At 37.5% G+C, this 15592-nt stretch overlaps 1 protein-coding gene across 1 annotated transcript in view; it reads left to right on the forward strand.

Annotated features, from left to right (window-relative positions):
• GPR148 (G protein-coupled receptor 148) overlaps nt 1–15592 on the forward strand; it is a 20965-nt gene continuing 5373 nt past the window's right edge. Inside the window, 4 exon segments of the mRNA XM_045475126.1 lie at nt 1–82; nt 1128–1209; nt 1211–2046; nt 2049–2180. Of these exon segments, the coding sequence (XP_045331082.1) occupies nt 1–82; nt 1128–1209; nt 1211–2046; nt 2049–2180 (1132 nt within the window).

Genomic DNA, 15592 nt, shown 5'->3' on the forward strand with positions numbered 1-15592 from the left:
ATGAAGCATTTAGTGCACTCCTTTTGCAGTGAGGGCAAGGGGGTCTGTGGAGCAGAGAGGACCCAAGCCTCTGGAGAGTGTGGTAAGGTAAGGGCTAGTGTTCTGGTATTGAGCATTTACCCCAGGCTACACATTGCACTAAGTATGTAACCTCTAGGTTTTTGCAGCATTTCCATGAGGTCTGCATAGGAAGCACTCACATTTCACAGATAAGGAAACAAATGTAGAGAGATGAGCAAAGCTTCCTAAGGTTTCAAAGCCAGGATCTCAATAACAGAAAGCCTGCTTACCTGAACTGGAGCATGCCTTGTTCTTTCCCAGGCCACCCCACTGTGGGCCCCAACCAAGTGCACATAACCGTCTATACATTTCTGGATAACCTGTGATGTCCCAGCTGCTTGTGAACCTCCCATTCTCTTCTCTCTCCCACCTTCTGCCCCTTTCCTCTAGCATCTGTGCAGCCTCTGCCAAGTGGGGTATCTGTCTTGCCACACAGGGACACCACAAGAGGGCAGCTGAATGCTCTCCCATGTGGAGTCCTGTGTAGAAGGGTTGTGGGACACACACACATTCACACATAGGGTCACCTATGTGAGCATACCCAGGCCCCTCTAGCCTGGTACCACTTCCTGAGGCCCTGTCATGTGCAGCCTCAGACGGAAGCTAGGCCTGTTCCACAGTCCAGAAATCCTAGTTCCCAGATGGCTGCTCCTTCCCTTCAGATAGGACTGCCTGACTATGACCACTGAATTCAATCCAATGTGGTGAACATTCATTGCACACTCCCTGCTAGCCAACCAGACGGGTTTGGGGGACATCAAAATGGGGGACACTTCTCAAGAGATCAGAGTTCAGTGACCAGTGAATCATGGCAATAGGCTGATCCATTTAGATGTGCCCACACACATGCAGCCAGGACAGCTGACAGCTATGCATGAATGTAGGAAGCCCTGTATGAGCAGAATTTTGCTTTGTTGTTTTATTTTTGTTAAACAGTCATCCCTAAGACCTGCTCAAGCTCAACATTTTTGCAGAGGAGTAGCACCATGAGGATCCTGCAGGGGAGATCTATACCTTGGGCGGATACAGAACCAACCACCTGTGAGAAAGCCTGTCATTCCTGCCAGGAAGCCTGGGGGTTCAGTTGGCACCCTTCCCCCTGAACACAACAGCCTGGCCAGCCTCTGACCAGCTCATCAGCATGCCACGTTAGCCAGCAACACCTCCTAAACCTTGGGGACCTCAGGGTGCCTGTCTCCGTGCTGTGCTGGCTGTTTCTTCCCTTAAGCCTGCTGGCTGCAGCCACACTGACTCTGAGCCTCCTGCTGCTGGCAACCATCCTGAAGAGCCAGAAGCTGTGGCAAGAGCTCCACTACCTACTGCTGGCTAACATCCTGCTTTCAGATCTGGCCTACCTTGTGTTCTACATGCTTATCTCATCCAGCAACCTGGGTGGCCGGACTCTGTGCCACATCACCTGTGGTGTTCTCACAGATGTTGTCTTTGCTACCTACACCAGCACCATCCTGTCTTTCATGGCCACCATGCTGCACACCTACCTGGCAGTTGCTTATCCTTTGTGCTACTTCTCCTTCATGTCCTGTGAGGCTGTCAAGAAAGTGGTGGCCCTCATCTGGCTGCTGGCCTAATTCTTCCCTACATGTCTCATTTGGCTTAGCAAGCAGCAAGATGCCAGTTTAGAGAAACAAGGGGCCTTATGCATCCTGCAGCTGACCCTGTGCAATGAGCCAGGCTGTGGCCCCCTGGTCAATATTACCCACACCTACATTTTATGCATTCACTTTCTATGCACAGGTCTCATTACCTACTGCTTCTGGAGTATCTATGCAGAGACCAGGACTTCAGGCATCTGGGTCCAGGGCTATTCCTGGGCCATGGGCACCCTGCTCATCCATACAGTGCTACTCATACTGTACGTTAGCCCTGTTATGGTGTTTTGCCTGGATATCATGCTAACCAAGTACAACCACATTGATGCCAAAACTCATGTGTGGCTCATGGCAGCCAACAGCAAGGTGCTTATGATGCTCCTCGTACCATGCTCCCATACCTGTATACACTCTACTACTGGTAGCTGTTGGGGATGGTCGGGGGCCACTTTTTCTCCTCCAGGAGGCACAGTGACATCTTCACCATTTTTAAGAGCTACAAATTTCACAGTTTGGCAAGCTGAGGTTAAAAATTATATATTGGATGCATCAGCATTCAATTATCATCAACTCCAGAGAACTGTAATATACTTGTGCAACAGGACCTTTAAGATGACCTCAGCATTCAACATTTCAAAAGTTTTTAAGTAGAGAAAGCTAACTTCTCACTGAAGCCCTACCTGAAAATTGAAGCAAGTAAAATGACTCAGCAGAGCTCTGATCAAAGTGAAGCTGAGGCCAGATCTGTGCCTTTCCAATGGTTTCCCCCATACCCTCCAAGGCCACTGACAAAGCATGTTGCTGACAAACACACAGAAACCAAAAGATTACTGAAAGTAATCTGAACCTGAAGTGTAAGCAAGCAGATTTGCTGAATCTGGGACCAGGAACCTCCATTTGGGTAGCTTCTCAGGATGTGGGAGGGAGGAGAGCAAACCTAGGACCCATCTATACCAGGGAGTGTCATGAAGACATCTATAAAGCTGGAACCCCAAACGATTATAGTCTCAGAACAAGGATATATGACAACTAACAAACAGCAAGGACTTTACTGCCTTGATATTGGTGCTGTGCAGAAGAGGAAGAAAATTCCTCAAGAATTCTTAAATAGAAGCTACCCTTCAGACAGGACTAGAACTAGGTTTCAAATTATTTTTGTGGTCAACGAACCTCATACTGTGGTTGATGTGGCTCTTCTGCAGGACTAGAGCTTCAGCTCATGCTTCAAAGAATTTCCCTGGTAAAAGAATGCCAAAGAAAATGAATTGCATGTAGTCGAAACTCACAAAATCACACAAAAGAATAAGGCACCATGAAAGAAAGTGAGAAGAAAAAAGATAGCAGCAGTATACTCCATCCAGCTCCTTGAACTGTCAGACACTTGGCTAATACAAAAATGTTCAATGTTTGTTTGTTTGTTTTTAAGTAGGCTCCATGCCCAGTGTGGGGCTTGAACTCATGGCCCTGAGACCAAGAGTCACACGTTCTACTCACTGAGGCAGCCAGGTACCCCTCAATATGTTTTAAGACATGAAAAATGACATGGGCATATGAATAAAGAGCAATACATTTTTACAATAACTGAGAAGATTAGGGGAAAAAATTAAATAGAACTTCTAGAAATAAAAATATATACATAATAATTAGAATTGGAAAAGATGGGTTATATTTAAAATGGGTTAAAAAGTATAGTATGCAGCAGATTCTTCATCACAGCTAATTTTGAACTCTCTGAAGTTATGTTAATAAACCTTTTATGCAATACAAAAAAAAGTATATTAGACACAACTGAAGAGATATTTTGAAATCTGGAAGATAGGTTTAAATAAATGATCTAAAATTCAGCCTAGAGTGACAAAGAAATAAAAAAATATAAATGAGAGATTAAGAGACATTGTATTTAGAATAGAAAAGACTGACATCTAAGAATACAATAGAGACAACGTGGAAAGGAAAATACTTAAAGACATAATATCTGATAATTTTTCAGATGTTTGAAAGATATCAAACCTCAGACCCAAGAACTCTTAACTAGTTACAAATACTACAAATGACAAATAATCCACCTGAAGCACATCGGGTGAAACTGCAGGGAACTGAATACAAAGACAAGCTATTTAAAGCAGGTAGAGATAAGAGACAAAAGAATAACAATTTAAAAGACAGCTAACTTCTGACAAAAACAGCAAAAGTCTGATGTAATGAGAGAAATAACTGTTGATCTGGAATTCTACACATGGGAAAACAATCTTTTCAGAAAGCAAAATAAAAATCATTATAGAACACAAAACCCAAAAGACATTATTCTTAACAGTGCACATTAAAGAAATTTTAAAGGATATATTTCTGGCAGATGGAAAATTATTCCACATGGATGATTTGAGGTGCATGAAAAAAATGGTGAGGAATAAACATTGAAATCTATGTGCATAAATCTGAACAGTCATGGTCTGGTTGGCTGTATGAAAGCAATAAAAATGTCTAATTAGGGGGTTAAAAAAGTATCATACAAAAATATCATATGAATGGGATGGTATAATTGCACACAAATCATTCTAAAGTTCTAGCAGTCTTCAGGACGAGGGTAGAAATATTAATCTAAGACTTTGTTAAGCAAGTATGTTAAAATACCCAAGGTAACCACTAACAGAGTAGGCGAAAAGAGGAAGGCTTTCAAAAAAAATCTATGGAACAAATACAATGAGTAAGAGAAAACAGAAATCATCCAAAATAAAGCAAGAAAGGAAAAACTATATAGAAAAATCAGGAAAAATAGCATAAAATAATATGATAGAATCCAAACAACTAGTTTAAATGGACAAAAACAATACATTTAAATTGACTAAAATTTGATGATGGGCAGACAATATTGTCAGTTTTCTTTTAAATCAGATGTATGTCATTTATAAAAGATAGCCCTAAATAAATAGCAGAGAACAGCTGGAAGTAAAAAGAACAGAAAAAGATACAGAAAGCAAATGCTCATTAAATGTAAGCTAACAGAAGACAGAAAGTAGACTTTCAAGCAAGAAAAGCATTACTAAAAAAGCTCATTGCATAATGATATGAGGCCCAGTTTATCAGGACAAAGAACTAACACAGAATAACACAGAATAACAGAGCAAAATTGATAAAGTCATGAGGAGAAATGAATAAATCAACCGTCATAAAGAATTTGGGGATCATTTCTCCTTAATTGGTAGATCAAGCAGGCAAAATAAACAAGGATATTGAATTTTGAACAACACAATTGACAAGCTTGACCCAATGGACAAATTTAAAATATGACACTCAACAATTGGAGAATATATAGGATATCTAAACGTCTGAAATTATTAAGAAAATTGACCACATGCTACCCACAAAGCAAATCTAAGTAAATTTCAAATAATTGAAATTCTTGTGCAGACCACGTCTTCTGAGTCCAGTGCAATTAAGTTAGAAATAAATATGAAAAAGATAATTAAAATATGCTTGGAAATTTATTTTTTTTCAATATATGAAGTTTATTGTCAAATTGGTTTCCATACAACACCCAGTGCTCGTCCCAAAAGGTGCCCTCCTCAATACCCATCACCCACCCTCCCCTTCCTCCCACCCCCCATCAACCCTCAGTTTGTTCTGTTTTTAAGAGTCTCTTATGCTTTGGCTCTCTCCCACTCTAACCTCTTTTTTTTTTTCCTTCCCCTCCCCCATGGGTTCCTGTTAAGTTTCTCAGGATCCACATAAGAGTGAAACCATATGGTATCTGTCTTTCTCTGTATGGCTTATTTCACTTAGCATAACACTCTCCAGTTCCATCCATGTTGCTACAAAGGGCCATATTTCATTCTTTCTCATTGCCACGTAGTACTCCATTGTGTATATAAACCACAATTTCTTTATCCATTCATCAGTTGATGGACATTTAGGCTCTTTCCATAATTTGGTTATTGTTGAAAGTGCTGCTATAAACATTGGGGTACACGTGTCCCTATGCATCAGTACTCCTGTATCCCTTGGGTAAATTCCTAGCAGTGCTATTGCTGGGTCATAGGGTAGGTATATTTTTAATTTTTTGAGGAACCTCCACACTGTTTTCCAGAGCGGCTGCACCAATTTGCATTCCCACCAACAGTGCAAGAGGGTTCCCGTTTCTCCACATCCTCGCCAGCATCTATAGTCTCCTGATTTGTTCATTTTGGCCACTCTGACTGGCGTGAGGTGATATCTGAGTGTGGTTTTGATTTGTATTTCCCTGATGAGGAGCGACGTTGAGCATCTTTTCATGTGCCTGTTGACCATCCGGATGTCTTCTTTAGAGAAGTGTCTATTCATGTTTTCTGCCCATTTCTTCACTGGGTTATTTGTTTTTCGGGTGTGGAGTTTGGTGAGCTCTTTATAGATTTTGGATACTAGCCCTTTGTCCGATATGTCATTTGCAAATATCTTTTCCCATTCCGTTGGTTGCCTTTTAGTTTTGTTGGTGTTTCCTTTGCTGTATGCTTGGAAATTTAAAAGCCATGATCTAAGCAACTCATGGACCAAAAACCAGTTCATTAATATTGGAACTTAGAAAATGTTTAGAATTGAATAACAATAAAATATTAAATATCAAAAATTTTGACATGTGAGCAGAATTTAGAGGACAATACATAATCATATATGCTCTATCCAAAAGGAAAAAGTCTCAAAATTAATGAGCTAGTATCCAAATTAAGAAACTGAAGATAAAACATGTATGTTATCAGTTAGCAATGACTGTGTCTCATCAGGATTTTGAAGATGGAATCCTGAAAAGGGAGGATTGTCCTGGATTATCTGCCTAGGCCCAATGTAATCACAAAGATTCTTACAAAGAAGTAAGGAAAAAAAAAAACCAAAGAAGTAAGGAAACAGGAGGATAGCAGGAGATGTGATGATGGAATCACAAGTCAGAGAGGGGGAACTGTTTGAAGATGCTATACTGCTGGCTTTGAAATGGAGAAGCGGCCATCTTCCACAGAATGTGGGAGGTTTCTAAAAGGTAGACAAGAAAAGAAAATAGATTCTCCCTTATGATCTCCAAAAGACACTTCAATTTTAGTCTAGTAAGACCCATGTTTGACTTCTGATCTTCAGAACTGTAAGATAATAAATTTGTATTATTTTTAACAACTAAGTTTTGGTAATTTGTTACAACTGCAATAGGAAAATAATACAGTGGGTTTGGTTATGGATGGCTCTTCTTTGCTCCCCATAGTGTCACATCTACCACAGATTAACCTGGGCAGTTCACATGGCAGTGGAAGTTTCAAGGGAGGGGAAGTACTCAGAGACTTGGAACAAGCACACCATTACTTCCAACACATTCTATTGAATAAAGAACAGCACCACCCCACAGTCAAGGGATGAAACAACAGACTCTACCTCCTGATGGGAGGAGCTCCAAATCACATTACAAGGGACAAGGATACAGGGAGGGTTACTATAGCAATTTACAGCCATTTTGGAAAATAACAAGGTTGAAGATGCCCTACTCTATAATCCAGGAATTACATTTCAAGATACAGTCCCTAGAGAAACATTTGTCAGGTATTTTGTGTTCACAGCAGCACTGCTACTATAGCTAAAAATGGAAAATGACACCAATGGTCAGGAAAAAAAGAATGGGTAAATGCATTATGGAATATTCATACAACAGAACACTATACAGCATTGAAAAGTGAACAAAGAGCGTACACATTAACATTGGTGAATCTCATAAGGATATTGTTGCTGGAAAAAGCAAGTGACAGAAGAATACATATTTTCCAGTTTCATTTCTATAAAGCAGAAGGAAATGGAGAAGATTAAACAACACGAAGTTTACCAATACATGCTTATGTTTGGAAAGTATAAAAGAGAATGTGATTAACACAAAATTCAGAAAAAAGACTATATGTGGGAAGGAGGAAGATGTCACTGGAGATAACAGGGATTTTCTAAATTATGTTTAATATATTTTATAAGCAGGGTCCACAGTATTTGTTCCATTTCTTATATTTAAAATTGCATAGAACTTATACATACTGTTTAACATATGCTGTGTTAAACAAAAGAATTAATAAAATACGTGACCTACAGCCTTTCCTTCTTCAGTTCTCCCACCTTTCTACCTCCCTTTATATATGAGAAGGTAAAGACCTAGAGAGAATAAGGAATGTGGTCAAGAGAACAAGCATTTCTAGGGCAACTGTAACTGGCTGTTACTGGCCCAGAGATGAGCATGTATATTAACTTTCCCATTAATGGCAGGGAAGTCTTGGACAATGGGACACAGATTTCTCATTTGTAGGCTCAATGGAAGCCATCTGTGGACACCTGGATGAGAGAGCTCTGCACTCTCTCGATATGTTTTGGGAAGTTAGAACATCCAGATTCTGCTTCCCCTCCCTTACAGTTTGTCCTGCCAGTGGTGGGTGCATGACTTGGGCTTGTTTGGTGGGATGTCCCCAACCCATACATGGAAACAGGAGCCAGTGATGACAGCAGAAGAGCCAGGTCCATGCTGTGTGGTCAATGTGCAAGCCACAGCCTCACCTTGCCAGGAGCAGAGGAGGTACTATGGTTTGGGCTGGGTTATGGCTACATGGCCTCTGTGTCTTGTTCTGCAGGGCTGTTGAAAATTCTGAGACCTACTCAAAATTTTTCAGTGCAGTCTTTTCTCTGGATGAACCAGTCAGAGGACAGTTGTGTGGCTGGTGACTAAGAACATGAACTTATACAGAATTTGGTCCAGAAAGTGGGGGTGTTATAAATTATGGGTTTAAGCAACAACAAAGAAGCCTTGAACTCATAGAAAGCCCTGTCCTGAATATTCTACATCATACACTGGACAATTATTTCTACCAATTGATAGGTTTAACATTATACCAATCCATACTTACAGCAATGTTGCTTTGGGAAAAAGAAATAGTGAACAAAGATAAAGGAACGGGGAATATTCTGAAAAAGAAGATAATGAGTGGGCACTAGTCATAGCAGAGACATAAAACAATGTGGTACTAGCACATGAACTGTCAGAAGTCCAGAAGTAGTTCTAAAACATATGGCATGCAGGTTAGTAAGCTATTGTCCCCCTGCAAAAATTCCCACCCTTTATACTTATCTTTGTGATGCTGGAGCTGGGCTCTCAAGCCACACTCTCCTTTGCCCACTCGTCTCTTGTTAAACTCTGTCCAAAAGGGTCCTAGAGAGAGAATGGAGGGCACAAGGAGGAATAAAATACTGACCCTTCCAGTTTTGCTCCCTGTTCTTGTCTCCATCACCTCAATAATAGCCCTTTACCTCAGCAGTAACAATTGGTTCCTGTTTCCACCCTTTTGGATTCTCTCTCTTTGTGTCCCTCAGAAGTATCATCACCAGAGAGACAGCACTTCTTCCTCTGAGAGTCTGAGTTTCAGTGACACAAAACCTCTTCACTGAGCTTCTAGGTCTGGTAACCCCAATCACTTCCCTTTGTTCCCAATCCTAGATAAGATAAAATAATATGATAAGATAATATAGATGGTAAATGGATGCTAGATAGATAGACAGATGATAGATAACAGATAGATAGTAAAGGCATCATTCTATATCAGTGAGAAATGATGAATTATTCAATTATTTTAGGACACCTGGGAGGCCATCTAGCTTTAAAAACAATCTCACATGAAAGAAATATTTAAATATAAAAATAAAGCCATCAAAGGCAGTAGAAAGCCTTCTTAAATGGGATATAGAACACAGAAGTGTTACAAGGAAATATTAATTTACTTATCTAAAGCTATAAAACTCTACAGAAGGGAAAAATACCATAAGTAAAGTCAAAAGACAAATCAAAATTTGTGACAAAATACTTGCTACTGATCTCAAAAATGAGTGGTTTCCTTAAAATATAAGGTCCAGGGGCGCCTGGGTGGCTCAGTTGGTTGAGCGTCTGACTTCAGCTCAGGTCATGATCTCATGGTCCGTGGGTTCAAGCCCTGCGTTGGGCTCTGTAATGACAGCTCAGAGCCTGGAGACTGCTTCGGATTCTGTATCTCCCTCTCTCTCTGCCCCTCCCCAACTCACGCTCTATCTCTGTCTCTCAAAAATGAATAAACATTAAATATATATATATATATATATAGTCCATAATATATATAGTCCATAATATATATAGTCCATAATATATATATATAATATATACATATGTATATGTATTATATATATAGCCCATAAGTTTAACCCCAAATCACACAATTAAAAACTGCTGAAAAACATATACCCGGTGCACATAAAAGAAACTAGTCAAGTCTTATAAGTTTTTGAAAAGGTGATTCACTACACTAATACAATAGACATGGAAAATAAAACAATGACATAACATTTTCCACTTCTTGAATTGATAAAAATTCTATAAGTTTAAGAATACCTTTTTTTTGACGACTGTGATAAGCGTGGGTTGTAAGATTATAAATTGTTCTAAACTCTAGGGAGGGCAATTTGCAGTAACTAACAATGTTTAAAATTCACACAATAATAACGCTGTGTGATAGACACCATGTCATCTTTCCCATTTACAGATTAGGAAAGTCAGACACAGAGAGAGAAGTTAAGTACCTTCTCCAACATCACACATCTAATAAGTAGTAGAATTGGGATTCAAACTCAGGCAGTCTGGTGTTAAATCACATGCTCACAAATCTTAGCCCATATGAGCGTTTTTACTCATACACCTGACCCAGGATTCTGTTCCTAGTTATTTATCCTACACTTATCATTGCACATGCACATTTTCTTTAGTTAATTGAGATATAATTGACATATAATATTGTATATGTTTAAGGTGTACAATATGTTGATTAGATACATTTATATATTGCAATATGATCACCAATATAGCTTTAACACCACTGACACAACACATAATTATCATTTATTTATTATGGTTAAAACATTTCAGATCCAGTCTCTTAGCAATTTTGAGGTATATAATACAGTACTGCTATCTGTAATCATCATGCCATGCAAAACTCTAATCTTCCAGTTGCAATATTGAATCCTTTAACAATTTTCTATGCTATATCTACTCTCCATTTGTATGACCTTGCCTTCTTTGAATTCTATGTGTGAGTGACGTACAGTTTTTGTCTTTCTCTGTCCAGCTTATCTTACTAAGCATGATGCCTTCAAGGTCCATTCATGTTGTTATCAATGGTACAATTTTCTTCTTTTTTATGGTTGAATAATATTTCATTGTGTGCATATGTATAAATACATCTTCTTTTTCTGCTTGGGTTATTTCCATCAATAATGCTGAAGTAAACATAGAGATGCAGATATCTTTTCAATATCCTGTTTTCATTTCCTTTAAATATATACTCAGATGTGGGATTGGTGAATCATTTGGTAATTCTATTTTTAGTTTTTTGAGAACCTCAAAAACCCATACTGTTTTCCATAGTGGCTATATCAATTTGCATTCCAACCATCAGTGTACAGTGTTCCCTTTTCTCCACCTCCTTGCCAACTTGTTATCTCTTGTCTTCTTGTGGATAGCCATTCTGACAAGTGTGAGGTGATATCTCATTGTGGTTTTGGCATCCGTTCCCCTGATAATTAGCAATGTTGAGCACCTCTTCATGTAGTTGTTGGCCATTTGAATGTCGTCTTGGAAAAATTTCTATTCAGTTTCTCTGCCCACTTTTCAATCCAATTGTTTGGTTTTTGTCATTGAGTTGTAGGAGTTGTTTATTTTTTAATATATTTTGGATATTAACATGTTATTAGATACAGATTTGCAAATATTTTCTCCCCTTCTCTAGGTTGTCTTTTCATTTTGTTGATTGCTTCTTTTTCTATGTGGGAGCTTTTTAGTTTGATGTAGTCTCACTCATTCATTTTTGCGTCTTGTTTCTTGTGCTTTTGGTGTGTTAACTAAAAAATCATTGTGATGAGGTTCTTCCCTATGTTTTCTTCTGATATTTTTATGGCATCAAGAATTATGTTTGTTTTTAACCCATTTTGAGTTAATTTTTGTGAATGGCTTAAAATAAGGTTCCAATTTCTTTTTTTCTGCATTTGATTACCCAGTTTTCCTAACACCATTTGTTGAAGAGACTATCTTTCCCCATTGAGTATTCTCGTCTCTCTTGTCAAATAATAAATGGCCATATAAGTTTGGATTTATTTCTGGGCTCTTTATTCTGTTCCATTGGTCTTTATTATGTTGAGGTATGTTCTTTGTACACCCAATTTATTGAGAATTATTTTTATCATAAAGGATGTTGTATTTTGTCAACAGATTTTTCAATCATTTATTGAAATGATTATATTATTTTTTCTTTTATTCTATTAATGTAGCTTATCACCTTGATTGATTTGTGTATGCTGAACCACGCTTGCATTCCAAGGATAAATCCTACCTGGTTATGGTGTATGATTCTTTTAATATGTTATTGAAATCAGTTTGCTAATATATATTTTTTTTAATTTGAGAGAGAGAGAGAGAGAGAGGAGAATGTGAGCAGGGAGGTATGGGGAGGGAGGAGAGAGAATCTCAAGCAGGCTTCACACTTAGCGAGGAGCCTCATGAAGGGCCTGATCCCATGATCTGGGGATCATGACCTGAGACGAAATCAAGAGTGGAACATTCAACTGACTGAGCCATCCGGGCACCCCTAGTTTACTATTTTTTGCAAATGTTTGTATCTATATTCATCAGGAATTTAGTTTTCTTTTCTTGTAGTGTCTATATCTGGGTTTGGTATCAGGATAATGCTGTCTTTTAAAGTAAGTTAGGGAGGGTCCCCTCTTCTTCAATTTTTTGGAAGAGTTTAATAAATATTGGGGTTAATTTTCTTTAAATGTTTAGTAAATTTACCAGTGGTTTTGAACACTTCCGTGCTAGGAGTTTTTTGAATACTTATTCAATATACTTAGTCTGCTCAGGTTTTCTATTTCTCCCTGATTCAGTTTTGATAGAATATACATCTTTAGGAATTTTTCCAATTCTCCTTGGTTATCCGATTCACTGGTATATAATTGTTCATAGAAGTCTCTTATAATCCTATGTAGTTCTGTGGTATCAGTTATAATATCTCCTCTTTCATTTAGAATTTTTTCTAAGTTTATTTATTTATTTTGAGAGAGAGTGAGAGTGGGAGGGGCAGAGAGAGAGGGAGAGAGAGAGAGAATCCCAAGCAGGGTCTGCACTGTCAGCACAGAGCTGAATACAGGGCTTGAACTCACAAACTGTGAGTGAAATCGTGACCTGAGCCAAAATGAAGAGGTGGACACTTAATTGTATTGAGCCATCCAGGCACCCCCATTTCTAATTTTATTCATTTGAGGCTTCTTGCTTTTTTTCTTAATTTTGCTAATGGTTTGTTAATTTTTTTCACCTTTCAATAAAACCCATTCTTTGTTTTATTCATCATTTCTATTGTTTTTCTGGTCTCTATTTCATTTATTTCTGCTCTGATCCTTATTATTTCCTTCCTTCTGCAAACTTTGGGCTTAATTTGTTCTTTTTTTTTTTCTAGTTCCTTAAAGTGTAAAGTTAAGTTGTTTGAGACCTTTCTATTCTCTTACTATATGCATTTGTTGCTATAGATTTCCCTCTCAGAGCTGCTTTTGCAGGATCTCATAGGTTTTGGTGTGTTGTTTTTATTTTCATTTGTTTTGAGATTTTTAAATTTCCATTTTGATTTTTTTATGCATTGGTTGCTCAGGTGTGTGCTGTTTAGTTTCCACATGCTTTAAAAATTTCCAGCTTTCCCCTTCTTGTTGATTTCTAGTCTCATGCCATTGTGGTCAGAAAAGATCAGTGGTATGATCTTTTCAATCTTCTTAAATTTGCTGAGGTTTTCTGTGTTACCTATCATATGATCTATCCTGGAGAATGTTCTGTGTGCACCTGAGAAGAATGTGTGTTCTGCTGCTGTTGGATGGAACATTTTATAGATGTCTGTTAGGTCCATTTTGACTAATGCATGGTTAAGTTCAATGTTTCCTCATTGATTTTTTATGTTTGGATGATCTATTCATTGTTGAAAGTGGGATATTGAAGGCCTCTACTATTACTGTATTGTCTGTTTCTCCCTTCAGATCTGCTAGTATTCAGTTTATATATTTAGGTGTTCTGATGTTGGGTATGTATATATTTATGATTGGTATAGCTTCTTGATGTATTGACCCAATTATTATATAATGATCTTCTTTGTCTCTTGTTACCTTTTATGGCTTAAAGTCTATTTTATCTAAATATAGTTACCCCACTTTTGTTCTATTTACCTGGTTGTTTTTTTTTTATTCCTTCCCTTTGAGCCTACATGTGTTCTGAAAGCTGAAGTGAGTCTCTTACAGGCAGTATATGAGCTGGTCTTGTGTTTTTAGCCACTGCAGCACGTTGTGCCTTCTGACTGGTGAATTGGGTTGTTGTTGAGTTACTAATGCTATCTTGTTCATTGCTTTCTGATGCTATGTAGTTTCATTGTTTCTTCTTCCCTCTGTTTCTGCCTGCTTTTGTAAATTGGTGATTTTCTGTGGTGGTGTGCTCTGTTTCCCCTTTCTTTATTTTTTGTGAATCTACTCTAGGGTTTTGCTTTGTGATGATCCTGAGGCTTACATAAGACATATCATAGATAAAACAGTCCTTTTTAAGCCAATAGTAACTTAACTTTGATCACCTGTTAAAAAATTCACCTTTTAATCCACTGTTTTTATTTTTGATGTCACTTTTACTTCTTTTTATATTGAATTCATTAACAAAGTATAGTAGCTATGATTATTTTTAATACTCTTTCCCTCTGACTTTCAAACTATAGTTAAGTGGTTAACATACCATTCTATTACAAATTATCATTTTCTAAATCTGATTGCATATTTACCTTTACAAGTGTGCTATATACTTTCACATGTATGAAACACTCCCAAGCAAGCAAAATACACAAATCAATAAAATATGATACACCATATTAATAGAATGAAAGAAAAATCATATGGTCACTTCAATAGATGCAGTAAAAGCATTTGACAGAATTCAATGTCTTTTCAGGATCAATATGCTCAATAAATGGATATAAAAGGGTATACTTCAATAAAAGCCATATATGACAGGCACACAGCTAACATCATACTCAACAGTGAAAGGCTGAAAACTTTTCTGCTAAGACCAGGAATAAGACAACTTTCACCACTCCTAATTCAACATTGTACTGGAAACTATAGGCAGAGCCATTAGCTGAGGAAAAGAAAAAAGAGAAATCCAAACTGGAAAGGAATATGCAAAACTGTCATTGTTTCCAGATGATGTGATATACATAGAAATTCCTAAGACTCCACCAAAACATTGTTGAACTAATAAACAAATTTAGTAAAGTTGAAAGATGCAAAATCAACATACAAAAATCAGTTGCATTTCTCTATGCTTACAATAATCTGAAAAAGAATTAAATAAAATAATTATATTTGTAATATTATCAAAAATAATACAATACCTAGGAGTAAATTTAACTAAAGAGGTAAAAGATTTGTACACTGAAAACTACAAGACATTGATGAAAGATACTGAAGATAGAAATAAATGGGAAAATATTCCAAGTTTGTGGAGGAAGAATTAATATTGTTCAAAGGTCCATACTATCCAAAGTCATCTATAGATTTAATGCAATCTTTATCAAAACTCTAATGGCACTTTTTAATGGAAACAGAAGAAACAATCCTAAAACTCCAAAAAGATCACAAAAGACCCTGAATAGCACAAATCCTGAGAAAGAACAAAGCTGGAAGCATCACACCTCCTGATTTCAAATTTTATGCCAAAGTTGTAGTAATCAAAATAGCATAGTACTATAGCATAGCATAGCTGTAGTAATCAAAATACCATAGCATATTTATAGACTATGAATAGTCTCGTCAATAAACTGTATATTCACATGCAGAAAAAAGAAACTGAA

This window comes from Leopardus geoffroyi, chromosome C1 (genome assembly GCF_018350155.1).
Source record: "Leopardus geoffroyi isolate Oge1 chromosome C1, O.geoffroyi_Oge1_pat1.0, whole genome shotgun sequence".
NCBI classification, from domain to species: domain Eukaryota; kingdom Metazoa; phylum Chordata; class Mammalia; order Carnivora; family Felidae; genus Leopardus; species Leopardus geoffroyi.